At 39.9% G+C, this 23779-nt stretch overlaps 1 protein-coding gene and 1 long non-coding RNA gene across 2 annotated transcripts in view; one reads left to right on the forward strand and one right to left on the reverse strand.

Moving 5' to 3' along the window:
* The window catches only part of tmc2a (transmembrane channel-like 2a), a 39251-nt gene extending 20933 nt beyond the window's left edge, over positions 1–18318 (reverse strand). Inside the window, exons 1-3 of the mRNA XM_057819560.1 lie at positions 18225–18318; positions 3603–3641; positions 3122–3527 (exon numbers count right to left, since the gene is read on the reverse strand). Of these exons, the coding sequence (XP_057675543.1) occupies positions 3122–3527; positions 3603–3641; positions 18225–18258 (479 nt within the window). The 5' untranslated portion in view covers positions 18259–18318. The remainder of the gene's footprint in view (positions 1–3121; positions 3528–3602; positions 3642–18224) is intronic.
* LOC130905839 (uncharacterized) lies at positions 7037–11662 on the forward strand. Its single transcript, XR_009061156.1, has 3 exons — positions 7037–7305; positions 10657–10708; positions 11024–11662. It is a non-coding gene; the product is annotated as an uncharacterized LOC130905839 (long non-coding RNA).
* Positions 18319–23779: the final 5461 nt, after the last annotated feature.

A 23779-nucleotide genomic window follows, 5' to 3' on the forward strand; every position in this document is an offset into this window, starting at 1 on the left:
AAGTGAAGAGCAGGACAGCAAGACTTACTCGCGGCAAGTGCGTTTCAATGACAACGGAGAGAGAGAGTGTATGCTGTTGAGAACTCCGGTTTTTGTTAGCAGATCTTCAAGGTGAGCTATTGCGTGATCAAACTTATTCCAATATAATTGTGACGATTGTTAGCATCCAGAGCTGTTGTGTGCTTTACATACAGTACTGGCCAAAAGTTTCAACACACCTTGTCATTCGTGCATTTTTATTTTCATGACTATTGACATTATAAACTCTCACTGAAGGTTATAAAACTATGAATGCACACGTGTGATAGTGAGGATCGGAGTCGTGTCGTGGCTGACTGTCCTCATTAAATTCGTCATCTGGATCGAGTGTCCGCCATGTCTTGTACATCCAACTCACGTTTAGCTACGTAAGGGTGGTCCATATTAAGTGCTCGGCGCGCATCAGCTGGCCACTGTATCGCTGCATCGGACGTGTCTGGAGCAGTTTAAGTGGCAGCATCACTCACATTAGGTGAATACTGAACAGACACACTTACTGCTTGATGAACTGACAGTAAAGGTGGATTATTAGCTTTCCTCTGTGACTAGCGGTACGCCAGAAGGTTTGCCTACCGCTGTGACGACAGGAGCGGCTTGCCTGCTTAAGAGAGCTGCCCACAATTTCTTGTCTTTGGCGCTTTATTGTGCGTATTTCACTCGCTATCCGAGCGCGTTGAGGCTTCTTGTGAGGGAAAATAGCTGGAACAGCATTTGATTTTAGTCTCCGCTTATATCCAGCCGCTCTGGTGAGCTTTTTCATAAGTTGTCGTCGACTAAAAGCATCGAACGCGGTAGGAGAAAAATGGCGAGAACAAAGCCTTGGGTCTTTGGGAAGTTTTGTTAGTCTACAGGCATTTTCCCAAACCTTTGTCCTCTTCTTGTCAATACGAAATCTGTGGGGACTCCCCTTGTTTCCATTTGACTGGAAATTGCATTCAAAAGCAGCACATCTTGGCATTTTACTTAGCAAGTTTAGGCAGCAATACACAATTGGAAACTTCCCATTTACGTCATCACTCCGAGCCCGCAAAACATGGCGCCAACTATCGGTCAAAATATGTTCTAAATAATATAAAATATTGCCATTAATTTAACATTGTATGTGTTTCTAATAACATATTTTAGTACAAGAGAACAATTGTGGTTTATTAGAGCCTACATGTCTTTAAGATCGAGAATCCCTTTAAAATTTAAGATAATGTAAATATTTACTGATTTTTTTTTCAAATCATAAAGATATAAGTTCCATACATTCGCAAAAAAAAGTACAAACTAGGGCTGCAAGTAGGACTGAAAGGGCTCTTACAGTTTAGCGCAACTTGGACGGCACAGGCAGGGATACTTCTTATATATGCCAGATATGAAAAAGTTATTAGTCATTTACTGAATATGCCGTGTTGCCAAAAAATGGCTGACTTTGGCACCCTTCTCAGGTCAGGCCTGTGAATGAAAACTCACCATTTTGAAGACTTTAAAGCTCATACTGTATGTCTCATGAACAGTCTCACCAATTTTGAGGAGGATCCAACTAACACTCTAGGCGCCAATGTCTCAAATGTGCACCGATAAATCAATAAGAAATTCACATTCAATCCAAAATACTTGATTTCCTGTTGGGTTTGGCATATGGGTCCAGGAGACTTTTTGGTGCTGTTTTGTACAAGGTATCAACTCCCCAGTATAGACCCTACCCACCGACGTCACAAAACCACGTGCTCGCTGTATGGTTCCGCCCACTTGTCCGTCATTTTGTCTCTGTATTAGCATTGGTTTCAATTGATCGAGGAATTTAAAATGCATTTCATGGAAGACCCAGTGCTTTCTGATGCCGTAAACTCACTGGATGTGTTGCATAAAAGGCGTTATGTGGAAAAGCTTCGTTCTATACAGTTGCTAGATCCATATTTGATGCCCAAATCGATGTTTTTCGACCCACTGTCTTCGCCCTGTCTGCCTGACATCTGCTACGCTGATATTTACAATTATCTTGTCCACACAAAATCAGCCTATTCTCACGAAAATTTGAAAAACTTCAAGAGCTTGGAGGCTTATAAATACTTCATTGCTGGTTGGGTGAAACAGGTCCTCGTCCACGAAAATTCGGCAGGAATCTATCTTGTGCTTGGAAAGGTGAGTTACGAAATTTTCAATTCAAAATCTTTTGTTATTGCTAACATCCACTGTCAAGTCTAATGTATTTCATGTCGTTTGTCAATGGAGTTAGGGCTTTTAATGTTTATATGGTTTAGCGATAGCACTCTCACTATATACATACGTGTATGTTGTCGGCGATTAGCCTAGCAATGATCTTAATTGTGGTTATTTGTCAGCCCAAAACCCTCTAAGTATATCTTAAATGCATCTTACCGGATATAAAATGACTACTACATAGTCTGTGGTGATTTTTTGGTGCCCAGTTTTCACGTCGAATTGCAGCCGTCCATTTCGCTCTCCTCTTTGGATCCCTCGGAATACGGTAAAAATTCAAGTCTCTCCTTCCATCTTCTCTGTTAGTGCAATCAACAGCCACACGCGCCTTCACCATTTTGATTATTAATGTTAAGGAGCAGAAAAACACGCCGTAAATAGGAGGAATGTACGTAGCCGTAACAGGTTAACACTATGTTTTGACGGACAATTGGGCGGTACCATTCAGGAGAGCGGAGTTGTGGCGTCACATGGGTAGGGTCTATTCATGCTTTTTTGAAAAATTCAAGGGGGCGCCATTAAGCCATTTTGACGGTTTCGGTGGAAGCGGATGATGCTACACAAGTACTTTATTATGTTTGTTAACACTTGCGTATGTGAATCTGACATTGGCAGATTTTTTTCTTGAGATGATGAGATGCGTGTGTGCCTGGCAGGATTTTTTAAAAACAGGGTGTTGAGAGTTGCCATCATTTTTACACGATTAAAGCACTGTTCTGTCCCATTCCGGCCCTGAATATTCTACCAGAACACCGCTATGGCCCACTTTCACCCCTACATTCAAGTGAGTATGTAGTAAAGTAGTACTAAAAGAAAAAATAAATAATTTTTTTCAACAAACGTGGTATTGGTACAGTATCGGTATTCAGCCTACCTTTCTTCCTTCTTCTTCTTCTTTTTGTCTTTCCCTTTGGGATCACCCTTCTTTCCTTTACTGTCATCCTTCTCTTTTTCTCCTTTTTTTCCTCCTCCCTTTTTCCCTTTTTTACCTTTCTGCACATCGCTGTCCTCCTCCTCACTGTCCACTGTTTTGCCTCTTCTTTTCTTATTGGCAGCTGCCCCTTGCTTCTTCTTGGGGCGCTCCCCTTCACTTTCATCCTCGTCATCATCATCACCGCCACGTTTCTTGGTCGGCTTCTTTGCATTTGCTCCCTTTCTTGTTCTAGGGGCCTCCTCTTCATCTTCCTCATCTTCACTTGTTTTTTTGCCACGGGCTCTTGCCTTTGAAGCGGTTCGTCCAGCCGCTTGCCTCCTGTTCCCTCGCCTCCGGGTGCCACCGTCTAAATGATGACATCAGTCATCAGATTTCAAACTGGTGTACATGATCGTTACGTGGGATATTGTAGCTGACTTACCGTCACTGTCACTGGCATCGTCCCCCATATCGATCTCAACTATGTGATACAAACATAGTATAAACAACAACGTAATTGGTTGCAATGTCTAAACTCATTTTTTCTTTCTTGGTATTTTCAAATCGCTTTTAAATTTTTTACTCACGCGATTGCCTTGCTAGTATTTATTTCTCCACTCTCAAATGTTTTTCTATTTTGTTATTTTAATCATGGAAAGCATAACTTTGTGCACTGCAAAAACACAGCTCCTTTAAACTAGTTAAATTCCCTTGTTTTCGGTGTAAACCTACTAGAAATAAGTAAAATTATCTGCTCGTGCTTGAAGTACATTTTACTCACCATAATTTCTTGAAATAAGAAAAATAGCCAGGTAAAAATAAGCAATGAATTCTTGAATGAATGAATTATTTCAAGCAATGAATTAGTATACTAAATCTTTAAAAAAAGCTTTAAACACTTATTTTAAGTGTCACTTTGTGTATAATAAGCACAAATAAGTTATTCTAAGTAGCAAATTAAGGAAATTAAACCTTTAAAAAAAAAAAAAAAATCACAAATCAAGCAACAACCCCATAGTCGCCAACTCTGAGCCGGATCCGGCCTCAGCTCGCCAGATCCGCATAGCAACTGACAGTCTAAATGATAGGTTAGGCACTGCTCCGGGGCGGAGCGTGCAGACTGAACGCGCTAAACACCTGAAATTTAACGTTCGGCGTGTGACATCACAACAGCGCTCACCCTGAAGGCGGGCATCCATTGCGACTCCGGTCATTGACAGCAATGGCAACGAAGCTGGAACGTGTGTATTTGCAGCTGCAGCTAATCAATATTGAAAAAACAAATGTTGTTAATACAAATGTTGAAGCGTAGGCGACACAGAAGACGCTTGGAAATGTTTGAAAACGGTGTTGTTGCTGTGCTGAAACGGAAACGTTCTTTGCAAACCAATCACTGTCCTTCGATGTTCACATCACATGCGTTGATGTGACGTGTAGTCAGGATTTTTTTATGGAGGTGCACGTCAGAATCAGCCTTTAACAGGGGAACGCAGGATTCAAGACACATCATCTCGTCGTACGGAATGTTTAAGATAAGTGATTTATTCAAAGTCATAATTGCGTTTTCAAGTCACTTCTTGACCGCTAAACAAGTTATTCAATCGAGCTTTAATAAAATAGCCGGTGTATTCAAGTGATCTGCCATGTCTGCAAGTTAAGTCATTCTAAATTTATAGCATGACAACATATGGAGGGAGAAAGCATTTACTCTGGGTTGCTGTAAATGTTTCAATGTTTGAATCCCATTATTGAAACTGAGCCCCTCATCCTTGTGTTTGTGTATTTTTTTTCACGGCCTTGATTGCACAGATGGGTGAGTCTGGTACCAGGCGCCGCTGATCATCATCAGCAGCTTACTTTAAACCGGTCCTTGGACTCACATCATCGCAAGATCAACAACTCACGTACAGGTATGTGACTTTCAGCTAAGAAAGAATCTTGTAAACCTGATACTGAGCTCATTTTTGTGTTTTCCCCCCCGAGATCCTGTACTGCTTGCCTGCCAAAACACCTGCCTGCCTGTTCTATCACCAAACTGCCCACCGGATACTTCGGACACTATCTACGACTCCCTCTCATTGTCAATTAATTAGGTAACCCCAGGTCACCCCGGAACCTTAACAAATACAATATGTTATTTACTGTCTAAATATGGGTCATCTTTAATGTTGAGTTGCTTGTTCCAGTTATGTGGAAAAAAACAATGTTATATTGTTGTATGTTGCATTAATTAATTAATTAATTAAAATTAAAATTAATTAATTGCATTAATTAATGTTAGCATTAATAAATGGCATGAAAAAGAAGTGTTGTCATTATTGCTTTTAATAGACTAATTTAATTTGCAATATAAACACTTTAACGTATGATACGTTGAACAGAATTGACCCAAATTTTAATATTGAAAACTTTTGATACAAATCTGGCCCAGATTGGGTAACGTGTGCCGTATCCAGGCCATACAATAATGTAGTGTGAGTTTGTGCCGTTGTTCAAAAAGACACTGGGGCGGATCCATTTTACGAAGTTGGGCTGAAATTTTCAGTACATCTGGCCCATGTCCGCTCCAGTTATATTTTGCTGAGAAACCAAGTATATTCATTCTTTTAGAGCATTAAACCATCACCCTAAGCAACATGTTGCTTAGCACAAGCACAAAAAACTAGAGGCAACAAATCAAGGAAATTTAACCTTTTAAAAAACACTAAAATCCACTTAGTTAAATCGTGAAAAAAAAAATTGAAACACTTGTTTACTAAGATTAAAATGTCTTATTTGTTTCTTTTTTTTAAACATAAAAATTCAATTCTAAAGTGATTTTAAGTTATATTGGAGTGTTTAAGGGGGGAAAAGTAAATGTATCAAATGTTCTTCATTTAAGGTTATTCTTCAAAATATTATTTGAAAGCAAATTTTCCTTGATTTCGCTGAAAAATTACCAACTTTTAGATCTATTGGCTTAATAAGAACAAATAGTAATATTTACTCAAAGCAACACTAGGTATCTTTTCAACCTTTATAAAATATTTTCATAATATTTGTGATGGTATGTCGACTGACAACTAGTTGAATGACACCTCTTTTATATCTTAAGGGGGTTTGTATCACTTTTACCAGCACTAGTTTGTTTGAGGAGGGTGGCAGGAACCCTGCCACAGAAAAAATCTACAAATGTGCTGACTCTTTAACGGCATACATCACTTTCCCCTTTCCCCATTCATTATAAAGACGATGCAAACGCTTTTGTGCGAATTCTGCAAACATGGCATCAAGAGACAAAAGGTTTTGCCCGAGGAGGGTAAAAAAAAAAAAAAAAAGGGAGGCTACCATGAATTAACATGAATTAACCCTTGCCTGGCACAGCCAGACTATTATTCCTGTATTTTTCAAACACTGTGAGAAATAGTCTGGGACCCAGCCCATTAACGGCCTCTCGAGCAAGATACAAAATCAACCGTCCAATCAGATTCGTTTATTTGCGTGACGTGTTCTTAACGAGTAACGTCACTCTTGCGCGCCGAAAGTCGTCTCTACAACAACACAGATGGCGAACAAGAGAGCCGAGAATATGTTCCAATCCGCGGTAAAACCAGTTTTAAATTATCAAAATTCATCGAAACAAGTCATGGACAACAGTCAACATGGCTCGCGCTAGCCATGTTGAATAAACTTCTCCATTCTCCGCTCACTCTAATTACTTGTCGCTTTAACAACGTCACGTCTGCCCGTCGCTGATTGGTCCACTCCGCTGTCTGTTTGCTGTGGCTTGCGCCGCCCTCAGAATTTAATCCGCCAGATGGTCGCCAGACTCAATCGCTGGAACAGCGGTGAGTCTGGTATACCACACTGTAAATCCGAACATTCAAATTAATTAAATTTGATAAGTGAACTAAACTCAGTTTTCATCAACCTGTTGTGAACACTACTTTTAAATAAGTAAGTAGTAATTTGGGGTTGGAGAACTTGCTTAACTTGATATATCCCAGTTAAGTCAAATTAGAAAAAATAATTTATTGTACCCAGTGTCCTTTGCGCGTTCTATCAGACATGCGCAGATCTGCCCTGCCTACTTTCGCGCTCTTTCCAACACCTTTCTCATTTATTTTCGCCATTGTGGGTTTATTTGTCCTCAGCACACTGATTTGGTAAGTAAATATTTTACTCTTTTGTAAACCGTCTATTTGTCTTGTTGTAGTGTAGTAGCCTGTGTGCTGCCAGGGAGGAAAAGTGTCAATTACATCAAATATCACCGCTAGCAAGCATGCTATATGACCGTGACAGTAACCTCATAATTTTCAGAAACAAATGTAGACTACAGTTTATGGTAGACTACCATTTATGCCGGCGTTTTGAATTCTTGGTGATTAAGTTGACAGACGGGGCTCGTAACGTTTTTTAGGCGATGGGAGAGGTTTTTAAAACCGATTTAAAACAGTTACCGAGCGGTTTTAAGTTAGCTGGACCGAGGGGAGGTTCGCTTCCTGTGTTACCGAGCAGTTAAGTTTAGTGTTGTATCGGTCGCGAACGATTCGTTCTTTTTGAACGAATTGTTTTGGTGAACGAGACCGAACTAATCATCATCTGCACTGATTCGTTCTATGAAGGTGGTGCTTGTTCGCTGCGTGGGAGGGCGTTGAGCAAGCGGCAGCGTCTTCTGACATCGCACACGACCAATCAGACGCCAGCCTCATCGCGGGCTGGGGAGGGAGCGGAAACAGAATCAGGGCGTTTGTCACTCACGTCCACGTGTGGCCAATAAGCAGCCAGCGTGCAGGCAGGGGGCAAGACTGAGTTTTGTCACTTCCCGTTCAGTGACTCGGTCCTCCGGTTCCTGACCTAGCTTGCTGCTAACTTGATTTTCCAGTAATGACTATGCGGTGAACGAATCAGAAAATGAAAGGAAATGACTTTGTCACATATTTGTTAACGTGGAGCCTATCAAATGCTGCTCAAACAGACAAAAACACCACACAAATCTAGCGAGCATTGTTTAGAGTAGTACTTTTCTCAACAAACTCGTGACTGCCTATGACGACATACTATCAAATTTACAGTAATTTAAAACACGGGTAGCTACCAGGCAAGCAAAAGCTGAGCTGCGGTCGCGTGACGGCAGTGAAGCGGGCAGAGAACTGTCACTATATGGAGGCTTCATGGCAGCGATATTTACCTCATATGTGCACAGAAAAAAATATTTAGTATGATCACCATAATACTGATTTGCAATGAAACTGTATATACATGTCAATTTTTTCCCGAGTGTTTTTTTTTTTTTTTTTTTCGTGTCAGCGTGTCGGGTGTTGGTTGTTTTGATAAATTATGTCAATCCGTCCATCATGTGCTACTCAAGCGCCCAAAACAACGCACTCAGACACGGGAGATGTCGCAATATGTCTACATTTTTCTTAACAGACTAATGAGAGTAGAAAGGCGACATCGTAAAGAGCTAACAATTATTTCTCGTCAGCATTTGACGATCTGAGATGCGGGGACGACAGGGGAGCTGACCGGATTATTTTATTTATTAATACCAGTGCAAAAAAACAATATGATCACCATAATACTGATTTGCAATGAAACTGTATATACATGTAATTTTTTTCCGAGTTTTTTTTTTTTTTTCGTGTCAGGTGTTGGTTGGTTTGACAAATTATGTCAATCCGTCCATCATGTGCTACTCAAGCGCCCAAAAACAAAGCACGCGGACACGGGAGATGTCGCAATATGTCTACATTTTTCTTAACAGACTAATGAGAGTAGAAAGGCGACATCGTAAAGAGCAAACAATTATTTCTCGTCAGCATTTGACGATCTGAGATGCGGGGACGACAGGGGAGCTGACCGGATTATTTTATTTATTAATACCAGTGCAAAAATTCAACACGATCATCTTAATACTAAAAAACAAAAATACAACAGAGCGAGATGTAAATATGATGTGTTGGTCGTTCCATATTCAGAAATTAAACTTTCGATGTATTTTTATTTTCGTGACAGCAAACATGCTGTATATGTGATTGCATGTGTGATCAAGAACCTGCTAAAGAAAGTCCGTGCGCCCCCGCCCCCTACTCCCCTCACAAAAGGAAAATGTTTAACCGTGTCCTAAATCGAAATGCAAGCACGAGCCATGACTTTGAGCCCATAGAACTAGGACAGACGACGCGGAAGTTCTCCCTCGCTTTTGCAGCAGCAGGAGGGAGACGAGGCTGTCTGTGGAAGCAGAATGATACCGCCTGTCACTCATTTCTGAAACTACGACGAGTGGTCAATGTGGAAGAGAGGGAGGGACCAAGCAATGTAACTTCCCGTTCAGTTATACTGCGAAGCGGTCTTTGGTGATTCGTTCGGCAACGTCACTTCCCGTTCAGTAACCGAACGATTCGTTTGGGCGGGGAGGGAGATGAGGGGGGGCGAACGATTCGTTGAACGATTTGTTTGAACGAATCTTTTTACTGAACGAACCGGAATCGATTCGTTTACTCAAGTGAACGACAAATCTTGTCACTAGTTAAGTTAGCTAGACCGAGAGGAGGTTCGCTTCCTGTTTTCAAAATAAAAACAGTAATTGTATCGTTAGTGGGTGTTTTATTTTGTGAAAATAACAGGAAGTGCCTTAGTCACTACGGCCAGCTTGAGTAGCGCCGAATTTCCACGTTGTGGATCTAAACGGCTACTTTCTCACGTAAAAATGTTAGAAATGTCGATAAAGTGATTTATTTACAGAGTTAGTGCCAGAATTAAGTCAGCTTCAGCCTGTCTATTTCGGCTCAGGTAAGAGCTAAATGCACACTCAGACTTAATGTACGCCAACGTAATCGGTTCTTGCGTTAGAGCAGTGGTCCCCAAACTACGGCCCGCGGGCCGTATCCGGCCCGCCTCCACATTTGGTCCGGCCTCCTGAACCCCCCCCCCAAATAGTGTTATCTATTTCCTGGCTTTTTTTCTGTGAAGAATCCAAACAGGGTTATTTGGTTATTATCTCTTTAATTAATAGTGTTATTATTATATGATATTATATCATATTATATTATGTTATTATTTTTATTTTATTTTGTTGCGTTAAGAATCCAGAAAGGGTAATTTAATTGTGGCTTTCTGAAAAACAATACATTTTTACATTTAGGCACTGCTGCAATCGTCACACTGTTTCTGTTTCAAACTGACCCGGCCCCTCATCAGAGAAGGGAAAGTCATGTGGCCCTCACAGGAAAAAGTTTGGGGACCCCTGCTTTAGAGTGTTTGTCATCTGCACTTCCATTTGCTTTTCTTCATGTGCAGTGCTCCCCCTCCATGTTTGATCAAACTGCACTGATAATTTGAAATTGTTTTAAAATGCATTAATCGCAAAAACGGAGGACTAGATCACATTTCAGAGTGCAGAGATCACAGTCGATGCTATAACAACCTGGTGTGTTGAAGGTTGGTCATTTATGTGCCTATATTTTGAAATTGTTGCCTTAATTTTGTGTTCTTTTTCACCGTCCCCCAATCAGGCTGAAGCAAATGGTCAGAAGTCCACACATACCTCAGTCTCTGCAATTACAGGTATGTCTCATACACTGATCAATGAATTATTTAATATTTGTATTTGTTGGGTTGGGATAACAAACATGCATTAATGTTTTTACAGATGGATTAAGAAATTAATTGTACATCTCAATTTGAATGTTAAAAAAATAATCAATTACATTAATTTAAAAATAACTCATTATTACACAGTTTGTGAATATTAAACTAATTCATTGCAGATTTTAATTTGTGATTAAAAATAATTGGACATTTTAATTTGTAACTGTTAAGAAAAAATGTAACTTTTTTTTCTAACAAGTTCTCAATGCTGAAATTATTATGTCTTTTCAGGTCAACCAGAGCAGTATTCTCTAATGCAGTGGACTTGTAAGTACTGCACATTTTCTGCTGGAAAGAGAGGCTACTTGCTTAAGCATTACCGCTTAAAACATGGATACCACACTCGGACATCCCTACTCCCCATGTCTTCATAAGGACTGCCTCTGCACATTTAAATCTTTTAATGCACTCAAAGTACACCTATCGACATGCCACTCTCAAAAAGATGCAGACAAAAGTGGAGAAACTGCATTTGACTGTCAGTTGTGCAACTTTGTGGAGCCATGTTAAGAAGCAGACTTCTTTACCCATTTGCGAAGACATCTTAAGCTGAGGCAAATGGTTACTTGCATATATCAAGACTGTAACTTTCAGAGCACTGTTTATTCTACCTTCACTGCACACAAAAGCAGAAATGTGAAATGAGTTTGAACCATAGTATGGGTAGGACATTTGTGTCTAAATCATTCAATCCCAATAAAAGTTGCTTCAATCAAAAAAAATATTTTTAATGAAAGAAAAAGAACCTCTTGCTAAAATGTTTTTTTGAAAATATATATTTTTTGAAATATATATATTTTTTTATTGACGTGTCACTTTTTTTGCAAAGCATGAAGTTTTAAACTTTTTTTTTTTTAAAGTGGAAAAAGTTTTTGAAGGCACTTTTTTCGATTGAATCATTTTGACACAAAGATACGATTTCAACGCTACTTCCGACATGTTTGAGTGGCAGGTGACTACGCCAATGGCATAAAAGCATGCAGCAAGAATAATGGCCACCAGAGCTCCATCGAGCCATCAGACTCTGCTTGAGTCCAAGCCGAAAATAGGGCACCGGTACGTGGGTGTGAAATCGGCATCTCACCGGAGTGCCTGCGATGGTATGGTGCGCTGCTGCTTAATGTCATTCAACAAAGGGAACTTCACCCGCTGCCCTGACGTGATAGTTGGCAATCGTGGTCCAACCGCAGTGTCGCGACGCGCCGGTACGTGAGTGGCTGACGAGTGGCCCGACACTAGCCTGCCCAGTAAGCGAGTGGACTACCGGCGAGTCGCCGGCATCCGCGCCGGGAGCCCCCTTCGGGAGCCCCGTCGCTTCAGCTTTGAATGAGTGTTGTGTCACTCGTGGGCCGTCCACTCAACAGCCGGCCTCCGCGCCGGGGAGGGGGGGTGATATCGGGGTCCGCCAGTGTGCCGAGACAGGGCACCGTACCATCGCGGACACTCCGGTGAGATGCCGATGTCACACCCCCCTACCGGTGCCCTATTTTTGGCTTGGACTCGAGCAGAGTCCGATGGCTGGATGGAGCCCTGGTGGCCATTATTCTTGCTGCCTGCTTTTATGCCATTGGCGTAATCACCTGCCACTCAAACATGTCGGAAGTAGCGTTGAAGTTGTATCTTCGTGTCAAAATGATTCAACCGAAAAAAAGTGCCTTCAAAACTTTTTCCACTTCAGAAAAAAAAAAAAAAAGGCGTTTAAAACGTTTTGCTTTTCAAAAAAAGTGACACGTCAATAAAAAAAAATATATTTAAATTAAAAAAAAATTTGCAAAAGATTTTTTTCTCTTTGATTAAAAATAGTTTTTTTGATTGAAGCAACTTTTATTGGGATTGAATGATTTGGACACAAATGTCCTCTACCCATAATATGGCTCAAACACAAAAAGGATTGCTTCGATCAAAGAAAACAGTTTCAATGAAAAATAAAGTGTAGAAATGTGAATTTCTGAGTCTCAAATATTTTTTCACATTCAAACCTTTTTTTCTACAATTGATTTTTTTAAAGTTACTTTTTCTTCGATTGAAAAAAATATATATCTACTAATGACATACTTTTGACTAGAAATTAGACTTTTTTTTTTAGACGATAGAGCTTAATATGAAATTAGAATTTGAATAAAAATAAGACACATATTCTTGGTAAGATTTTAGGTTTCTGAGGTGTATAACTCCAGTACACGTTTTGCATGTACTCTTCTGGTGATGTGAAAAAAACAAGGTATCTTGTTCACTGTTTCAGGTGTTAAAGTGAAATTTGAATTTGAACTGAGTTGTGTGTTTTAAAAAGAGTTCTGTATTTTTATATTTATTTTATCACTGCTGCACAGTTTAAACCATGGGGCAATGTTGATTGTAGTTCGTTGTGATCACTAATATTGTTGAAGAAATCAGAACTGTTAGCTTTACCAGAGCTCAAGCTCATGTTGTAATGGGCCATCAGGCAATGTCCCACAATACGAACTTTCAAACTCAGCTCAAGCAGTGGTTGAAAGCAAATCAGTCTTGCAATCACTGACTTTTAAGTTCTTAGTAACGTATTGTATTGTTGTTTTATTGTGATCTTTTGTTATTTCTTTCCTTTTTGTATCTTTGTGTCACCTGTTTAGGGACTACAGATGTAAATTAGCATATACTTGCTACAATCTGGCATATTTACATCTTTTTAGATGTTCATCAATGTGCACTGTCCCTATTAAATAAATAAATAAAAATAATGGGCAACTAGTTTGTTGCCATGTCTTCAATGCTAAGTTAATGTCCTGAAATTATGAAAATAGGATCTCTCCTGTTAGTCTTTGGAAATCACAGGATAGGAGTGACCATTGATGCAGTTCAGGTATTATTCAGTAATTTCTGTCGCAAAAGGTTATCTTAGGTACTTATACTGTACTTTGTATGAAGTGCAAAATGTTGGCAAAAGTGGGTTTATAATTAATCCACTGATTGTTCATTGATACTGAGAATTAACCAAACACTGTTCAGCCTGCCAGGAGCCAGTGTCTCCCATTAAATGCACTTTTGAGCATTTTAAAGTAAACTTTAATTCCACTGAGTTAATCCAATGAGTGTTCTCCATTTATTGTGTTTTGGGGGTCATTACTATTAGATAATGTGTTTTTAATAAAATTAGTATGTGCAGTTGTAATTTCTATTGTGGAATTCTTTTAGGTCAAGAAAATTAAGTTGACCTGAATATGATGGATGAAATGGAAAACTAAAGATAATTAATACACAATTATCACTTGAATACTGCACTCAAAAAAAAAAAAAAAAAAGTTACTACAATCCAATTATTTGAGTTAATTTGAGTATTGTACACTCAAAATAAGCAAGTTACTGTAATCCAGTTATTTAAGTTAGTTTGAGTACTGCCTACTCAAAATAAACAAGTGACTATAATCCAAATTTTTTAAGTTAATTTGAGTACTGCCAACTCACAATAAACAAGTGACTATAATCCAAAAATTTTAAGTTAATTTGAGTACTGCCAACTCAAAATAATTAAGTTAATCAAATCTAATTCATCTAAGTCAACATAAATTAAATTTTTTAAGGCAGCAAGTTTGCATATTTTGTTTTAGTAAAGTCAACTTATAATATTTTACAGTGCAGGCAAAATTAACCGCACCCAAACTCGTCAATGATGAGTTCAGATGGTGGGGGTTGGCCACACTAAAGGCTGAGTTATGCTTCTGCGGCAGACCTACGCCGTCAAGGCAGACCCGATTTACGACCATCCGCCGTAGCCTGACATACACCTTCACAGAATCCTGGCTGGGCATAACGTCAACGCGTTGTGACGTGACGCAAATGGACTGGATTGGTCTGCTCAGACTGTTGCTTCCAGCTCAGCGCGAAATCACCGCCATTTTCAAACATTGTTCTGCTGCACGCAAAAATGGACCAAGCCGACGAGAATATCCTCAAAGAGATCCGCAAGTACGACAACCTCTACAACGTCTTGTCAAGACATTATAAAGATTGCCAAATGGCAAGCAATTTGTGGAAGGAGATTGCTGAAAATACAGGGCGATTTCCTAAAAAATGGAAGAACCTCCGACACAAGTATAGGTGTGTGTTCGGAAGCGAATGGCCACACGAAGCGCTGACACAGCCGGCCAAATACTGCCAGCTTTTTATCAGTTAATGTCGTATTTTTGGTTAGTGCACTTTATTATTTATTGTGTACATATGTTTGCTGTGAGTCTGTGACTTATTTAAGTTTTACAATTCAAGCATATGAAGAATAAAGCACAGGTTTGGTGTCGAAAGAGTTGTTATGATGTTTAATTTTCATACATATACATACATCATCACTGATTGAGAGTGTCTTGGTGCTTTTATGATAACGTGTTTATCATCAAGGCTTCCAATGCATTTTAGGAAGTTCCATTGCTGCCACAAATCTGCGATGACTTCCCTTTTGCTGGTTGTAGGACACGGCAAAGAAATCGGACAAAACGCTGAACAACGCAGCTTGTTGGCTTACACCCCTAAATGCTAGAATTCATAATGTGACTGCCAGTCTCCGTTTGGCATCAACAGTCGGATAGACCACCTCCGCAACTCTCTTCTGCGTCGCCTGCGCCTCAACATTTGGATGATCAACATTTGTTGTTCAATGTTGATGAGCTGAAAATCCACCCATTCAAGCATTCCAACTCTTTTGGCATTGTTGGGTAAGCGGAAGAAAACTAAAGGAAGTTGACAAGGTCCTACAAAACTCTACACACACAATGCACTCTTGTGGCTTGGCGGTGAATTACAGAGCAACGCGTTCCCTTGCCGCAGAATTCTCGAATGCTCATTGACGCCGTAGTCGCTACTCCGTCACCAAATGCAGAGGCATAACTCAGGCTTTAGCCACAGGGTTGCTAATGGTCATATGCTATTTTTTAGCCACAACTGGATTCAGTACCTTATTCCTATTTATCCCTCACACAGCCGCTGGAAACAGAAATGGCGTTTAATCCATCTGCAGGCAACCAGGCATTTTTTTAATAAATTAATGATTTTACGACACTATGTGGGTATGCGCTGGTCCTCATGGGAAACACAGTCTTCCCCAAAGTGCATACGACATGAGAAAAAAATAGCATTATTATGTGAATTAGAATCATATTTTGAGACAATTCGACTGCATACAACAATTTAGCAAAGCGCAGATGATGAGAAATTAGTCTTTTAATCTGCTGGTCAGCCACGCCTACCATTATAGGGCTTTAGCGTCCCCAACAGGTGGATGACGTCAGCGGTAGACTGGGCTCATCGGTTTTACTATTCAGCCCATTGAGGGGGAATTATTCAGAACGAGGAAAACGCGACGAAGAGAGCCGCAAAATGTCATTGTTTCAGTCTCTCTACTCCAATATTTTTACAGGATATTCTTTTTATCCAAGTATTTTCCCCAATAGCTAAATAAATGGCATGGTCATGAAAAATAACAGTCTTGTGCTAAATGGAATATGAAATAATATAAATGCATTTATTCAGGACGACATTGCAAAATTACTCCATAATGGTCAAAACTGTCGACTTCACCTTTACTGTCGCACCTCCCAAACGATATTTTATGCCACCTAAGTCGGGCTTATGTCATTTCTCTTCCCCGGCTTCGGAGAATGTAAACAAACCAAGAGGTGTGACAGCTAGCTGACATGCTAACCCGAACCGAGTGATGTTTCAAAGTCTTCGAAGCGGAAAATCACACATAACTAGCCCGGATCATTTCACATGACGACTGGGTTGTCGATCGTCTTTGCCGATCGGCAACCCGCCCAGGGGCGAACAAGTTAGAGCTCGTCGTTCCCCTGCTGAGGGCAGAGGGCTCGTTTGCGGGGAAGCAGCTGGACAATGACCACCGGACAAACCGGCCGACGTCGGAGGAGCGTATAGCTGCCAAATGGTTAACACGAATAGGGCAAAATAATGCTTTACTACACGGCGAAGTCGTAAACAGCGAGAGACTCAGTGGAGGAGGGCGGCTGCAGTTGTTATACAGCTAACATGACAATATGTGTATGAGGAGAGCTTTTTACATGCCCATCCATGATCAAACTTAAGTAGTCCTTTATTTAAAGAAAGTTTGTAGTGTTTACTTTGTAATTGCTGTATTTGCACACAAAGTTGCAATTTCTGATCGGTCGGAAAATTTGACAGAACACCGGGCACATGAAGAGGGCAATAAGCCGTTTATAGTGCTCTCCCCGCGGGGGCATGTGCGAGAAGCCGCCGGTCGTCGGCCGAGGGGACAATGAGCTTGTCAGCCACAAAATGCAAGCCACCTACATACTAAAATGATCCAGTATTTGACATAATTCAAAACACAATGTTTACTCACTTCCTCGTGAGTCCCATGGTCCCACAGTAGTAGGGCTTGTTTTGGCCAATATCCACCGGTGAAATGGAACCTTTTGAAACCCCAAAAAGGCTCACGCGCCACTCCCTCGTACAGCAAGATTTTTCTGCAGCCATTTGGCTGGCGTGATGCAAAAAATAAACGAATTAATCCGCAAAATCAGCTGAATCCTTAGTCCTTCTCATACAACAGTACGGCTGTATAGTGAAAAGTACTCCTTCTCCCGTACACGTCACAGCGCCCTGTTCCTCAATGCAAGACTGAAGCCGTAAGTCTGTCATTTTCGTAGCGTGAAAGTAAAAAAAAAATATTGAATAAATATATCGATCGCTTTTTACACATCCAAGTGGTCCATTTCATTCAGGAGCATAAAATACTGTGCGTATTATGAAATAAACATGCTTTTTCGTGTCACAGGCACTTTAAGGCAAAACACTACCGATTTTGTCCACCGGCGTCGCTAAAATCAACCAAAACTGAAAAGTTACATGGTGTTGCTTTAAACTAAGTGGGATAATCTTACACATTAATCTGTTAACTGGTCTTTAACACTCAAAACAAGATGGAGAAAATTACTTGACTAGATTTAAGAAAAATAATCTTGCTGAGGTGTTATAAATTTGCAGTGTGTATGAAATGCGCTATATACTGTAATCAAGCCGCCATGCTTAAACCACATGTAACATCATGTCTTGTAAAATTATACATGCAAAATGTTAACAATATTAAAGTGATGACAGAGGAAGAACATTTCCAAGAGTGTGACAACTTTTTATTTCTATGATGCATCACCATCTAATGGGGAAAAATACTTTACATTAAATACTAGTGAGATAATAAACTAATATTACTAATACCTCATAATCACTAATACCACCCTCACTAAACTTTGTGTACAACTTAAAAAAAAAAACTGTAGCCGCTTGATCGTTCAGTGTTCAAGTTGAATTGATACTTATAAACTACTTCTGTGTAAATTTGTAAAACACACTCAAGCCAGTACACCATCATGAATCTAGATCAAATCACATTCAGAGCAGAAATGTTCTGATATACAGTACAGTATCTCACCATCATCTGTTGACAAATCCCTTTTTCTCGGCATGATGGAAAAACACAAGCGTTTCGCAGTCCTCTACAGCGGTGTCCTCCCCGTAGCCGTTTAATTCTCCTTTGTCTCGGCTCTATGCCAGTACCAGACTCAGGTATCTCCCATTGCTGTCACTATGACGACAGCAGCATGTGATCTGGTCACATAAGGTGTCCTGACAAGTTCAATGAAATCATTCTTTCTGAGGTGATCCCAGGTTATAAAACAGGGTGTTCCAAAATGGTTGACCCCATTCTACAGTAAATGCCCATATCTTAGAAACACCTTGATGGATCTTAATGGAACTAAATACACTTTATGTTGAAGGTCATAGGTTTTATTGGTTAAATATTAAAAAGAAAAGTACAGATATTTGTTGGTTCTATGACAGATTTTCATAAATGTTCAATACGAGCGCCGCCTTTGACTCTGTATACGTCGAGTCGGTATTCGAGTTCATGCCAAACTCACTGTAGTATGTCTTCGGTAACAGTTTCCAGTGCAGCTGTAATTCCCTGTTTCAGTTCTGGTGCCTTCTTTGCAAAATTTGTGAAAAAGGCACGCTGCACTCTCTTCGGTGACTGAGTCCGAGCATACTCTAACACGCAAAATGCCTTTTCTTTTGAAGCGAACGGCATTTCTTAACCTGAAAAGATAGAAATGCCAAACTCTACACACAAAAACTTGAAATGTTTCTACACAAGCTGTGAAAATTCGAGGCCATTCCAACGAAAATTGTCAAAATTATTGGCCTACGAAATGGGGTCAAACATTTTGGAACACCCTGTATTTTTTCCCCAGTTGTTAATTGTCTTTCCACACCGAAATGCTTACATAAATTACAAAAAAACTAAGCAACTTCTATTCTGGTGCAATTAGACACACTCAAGTAGACAGAATGTCAGTGCCAGGTTTAGCGATGAGGCAGCATAGAAGAGGATGTCAACTGTGTTCTACATGGAGTAAGATAACTGCCAAAAAGATTCGAGCTCGTATTTACACATTTGTGTTTTTATATGGCGGAAAACACAGACAAGATTGAAAAAGCAGTTTCTGCTCATGCACTCCTCTTTAAAAGAAACTGCTGTATTTTAAGCCAAAGCAACTGTTGTGTGTGATATAACAAAATGTTTATATGCTGCCATAGCAGATTCATGGCGCATTAAGCCCCAAACTATTTTTAATTTATCCGTTTTATCCTGGAAACCCCCGTTTACAGATGTCGCGCAACCGCTTTTGTTTCAACCCAGCCATAACACGAAGGTAATTAATTATATTTATTATTCAAAATATCTGTCGTTTTTAGCTTAGAATCATTAATTGATGTCTCGTATATCGTTTTTTTTTTTTTTTAAACGACTTTAAAAAATTATTCACTCGCATATTTTAAACTTTTAAACAAATTATGTCACTATGAAAAAAATGGCGTCTGTAAAAAAGTCACGGATATCTACCTCAGAACTATAGCTTAATTGTATTTTTATTTTTGTTACTGTCGTATTTTCTCCAAATTTTTAGGTGATAAATAATCGATCCAAACAAAAAAATAAATTAAAAAAAAAATGTTTAAAAGGGTAAATATATGAAAAAGAAAATCTCGACCACTCCTTGATGTCTGCGATTTCTGCATCGCGACCCTTGTTATATGACCATGTTTCACCCATAAAATCCCCCCAAAATCCAGCTGTGGCTATTCACAGCTGTATCTTGACACTGAGTGATACATGCTACGTGGAGTTTTTGGATTGAAACAAGATAAGTACGCAGTAATATCTTGTTAAAGTCATGGCGTCTGTAATTCTGCTCTTGCGTGCTCTCACCTCCAGTTAGGTTTTTGCTGTTTAAAAAAATGTTTTTTTTTTTGTTTTGTTTTTTGTGTTTTTTGTAAATGCCCTCCCGTTCAAAAATGTTCTTCCCACAGAAAAAAAGAGATTTTAAGCTTTCCAACGATGTATCACACATGCATGGAGGACAATTTTGAAATTTGGTCAAATTGGGGGTCTCAGAGGGGAACTTCAAGTCACCTGAGTGTTTTCCGCCATATAAGAGATTCGTATCCATATTTACGCATTCGTGTTCGTATTTAGACATTTGTATCTGTAAACACAAAATTCTGACATCGGATTTCTTTTGTTAGTGTGTGAATACAACTCTCTTTTCGACGACTACGAATCTTGTCTGTAGACGAATTCAATTTTAAAGCTACAACTCAAAAGCGTTGAAATGGTGTCACGTAGGTCTTAGAGAGAACTAATCTGTCTTCGAATGGTAAATGGACAGTACTTATGTAGCGCATTTATCTACATGGTTACCATGCCCAAAGCACTTTACATTAGCACACATTCACACATCAATGGTGGTGCTGCCAACCCATTGGGGGCAAATTAGAGTTCAGTGCCTTGCCCAAGGGCATTTCGACAGTAGGCAGTCGTAGCTGGGAATCAAACCGCTGACCCTTTGGTCTAAGGACAACTCCAACTACCAACTGCGCCACGGCACGCCCGAATTCTCTAACGGTGCATGTGCCAAAACAAAAACAGTTGCGGGCTACAGGAGTAACTTTTAGACAATGAACTGTACATCTTTTAATAAACTTCAATTACAAGAAAAACAATATTGGACAAACAGGTTACTGACTTTAACAGTGATTCATCACTTTCACCTAACAGGTTACTGCCGTACACAACACTGCAGTCAGCCATTTTTTTTATTGTTTTGGCGCATGCGCCGTTAGAGGATATGAGGACAGATTCGTTTTCCCTGAGACCTACATGACGTCATTTCAACGTTTTTGAGTCGTAGCCGTAAACTTTAATTCGTCCACAGACAAGATTCGTAGTCGTCGAGTTGTATTCACATACCCACAAAAAAATCCGACGTGAGAATTATGTGGTTACAAACACAAATGCCTAAATACAAATATGAGTGCGAATTTACGCACTAAAAATAAATATGAGTACGAATCATTTTGACATTACAAATGCTTTGGTAGTAACATCTTCACTCAGCCTAATACTTGGCAGCACAACCTTTAGAGAAAATAACTGCGAACAACCGTTTCCGGTATCCATCAATGAGTTTCTTACAATGCTGTGCTGGAATTTTAGACCATTCTTCTTTGGCCTACTGCTCCAGGTCTCTGAGATTTGAAGGGTGCCTTCTCCAAATTTTTTAGATCCCTCCACAGGTTTTCTATGGGATTCAGGTCTGGACTCATTGCTGGCCACTTTAGAAGTCTCCAGTGCTATCTCTCAAACCATTTTCTATTGCTTTGTGAAGTGTGTTTTGGGTCATTGTCCTGTTGGAAGACCCATGACCTCTGAGGGAGACCCAGCTTTCTCACACTGGGCCCTACATTATTCTGCAAAATTTGTTGGTAGTCTTCAGACTTCATAATGCCATGCACACAGTCAAACAGTCCAGTGTCAGAGGCAGCAAAGCAACCCCAAAACATCAGGGAACCTCCACCATGTTTGACTGTGGGGACTTTTCCCAAATAGCTCTACTTTTGTCTCATCTGACCAGAGAACATTCTTCCAAAACGTTTTTGGTTTTCGCAGGTAACTCCAGCCTGGCTTTTTTATGTCTCTGGGTCAGAAGTGGGGTCTTCCTGGGTATCATAGTATAGTGCCCCTTTTCATTCAGACGATGACAAATAGTACGGGTTGACACTGTTGTACCCTCGGACTGCAGGACAGCGTGAACTTGTTTGGATGTTCGTCGAGGTTCTTTATCCACCATCCGCACAATCTTTCGGTGAAAACTCTTGTCAATGTTTCTTTTCCATCCACGTCTAGGAAGGTTAGCCACAGTGCTTTACACTTATTGATGACACTGCGCACGGTATACACAGGAACATTAAGGTCTTTGGAGATAGACTTCTGGCCTTGAGATTGCCCATACAGAGGTTGAGTCAACTTTAATCCATTTTAACTGACTGCAAGTGCGATTTAGTTAATGCCACCACCTGTTATGTGCACATACAGATCAATCACCACAGCTAAGTAGCAGGTGCTGTTAATAACACAAATTAGAGAGGCATCAGATGATTTTTCAAAGGGTGCCAACACTTTTGTCCGGCCCATTTTTGGAGTTTTGTGCAAAATTATAATGATTTAATTTTTTTTCCCATTCTCTTTTGTGTTTTTTCTTTGTAACCAAAATAAATGAAGATATTACTACCAAAGCATTCTTAATAGCAATCATTTTCTGAGACAAATTGAGCATTATCTGACAGAATTTCAGGGGTACCAATACTTTTGGCCAGCAGTGTATTTGTTGTGCTCGTTTGCTCTTTTGTTCTGTCTTTCTCTCCACTTCTGTTTTCCTTTCTGTCCCCCCATGGCCCCTTCCTGCTCGCTGCTTTCTCCTCTTAAATGAGACACAAAGAACAATCATCACAATGGGAGTATATCATACTCCCATGTGATACATTAAAACTGTTCAGACCATAAAGAGACTTAGATTCCCATTCTACGTGTCAAAAAACACAAAACTTCTTTTCATTGGAGGGGAAAACTTTTATTTCAAATTAATTTTGTTCAGTTGTGTGACTCCCTCCAAACCTCATATGACTCCCATTTGCTTTGCTAAATGGCCAAAACACCCCATTAGTTATAGAGTAAGTGCTGAACAGTCTCATGTATCTTCGACCACACGCACACACACGAGCAAGAGCTCGACACTTTTAAGATTTAATGAAGGTTTAGATTTCTTAAGGCAGGGACTTTAAACTAAACAGTAAACACCTCGACTTTTTTGCCTCACCCGGGGTAGACAATAAGGGACAGTGGCTTTTGAAGTTCACTGGCCCCACTATCAAAACCACTGGCCCATGTCAACTCATCAGTTATTGATCCAATAATCACAAAAAAGAACAATTTGCTTGAATAACATGAATAGCATTTTTTTATGGTAGCTTTGAAATGAAATGAAATGAAATGAAATATTTAGCATCATCATCATCGGTATCATTGACAATTACAAAATGTGATATGATTTGCCCAAAGGAAGAAAGAACCGAAGAAAGACAAGGGCAGATTGGAGAAGCATATGCTTATCATTTTCCTGTTCCCCATGCAGCTAAAGACGCACAATCAAACATGGTAGAGTTGCATACATCACATAACATGAGCCTATTATTTTTTTTTTTTTTTCACGTGATTATATTCCCAAAAGTTATTAATTGCACGGCACTTAAGCAATGTTGTCGATTAGTGTGAGTTCCTTAAGGTGTTGCCCGGACATGGCCGTTGGTTAAGCCGCATTGTTGAGAAAATTCTGTCCAGTGAACTTAGCGTCCAGTCAAGCAGCTCCATTGCAGTTGTTGAGATCACACAGCAGTCTCGAGCACAAGCAGATAAGTAGTCTGAGTTTCAGGGCGTACAAAGTTATGGCTTTGTCATTGTCCCTGACATTCCAGCATCTATTTGTTGTGGGAACATTTCGTTGTGGCTGTGTGTGTAGCAAAAGTGCTATGTGTTATCACAGCTGGTGTGCAAGTAGCGACTCAAAATGCTTTTCTAAATGATTTTAT

Source organism: Corythoichthys intestinalis, chromosome 17 (genome assembly GCF_030265065.1).
Source record: "Corythoichthys intestinalis isolate RoL2023-P3 chromosome 17, ASM3026506v1, whole genome shotgun sequence".
In the NCBI taxonomy this organism is placed as follows: domain Eukaryota; kingdom Metazoa; phylum Chordata; class Actinopteri; order Syngnathiformes; family Syngnathidae; genus Corythoichthys; species Corythoichthys intestinalis.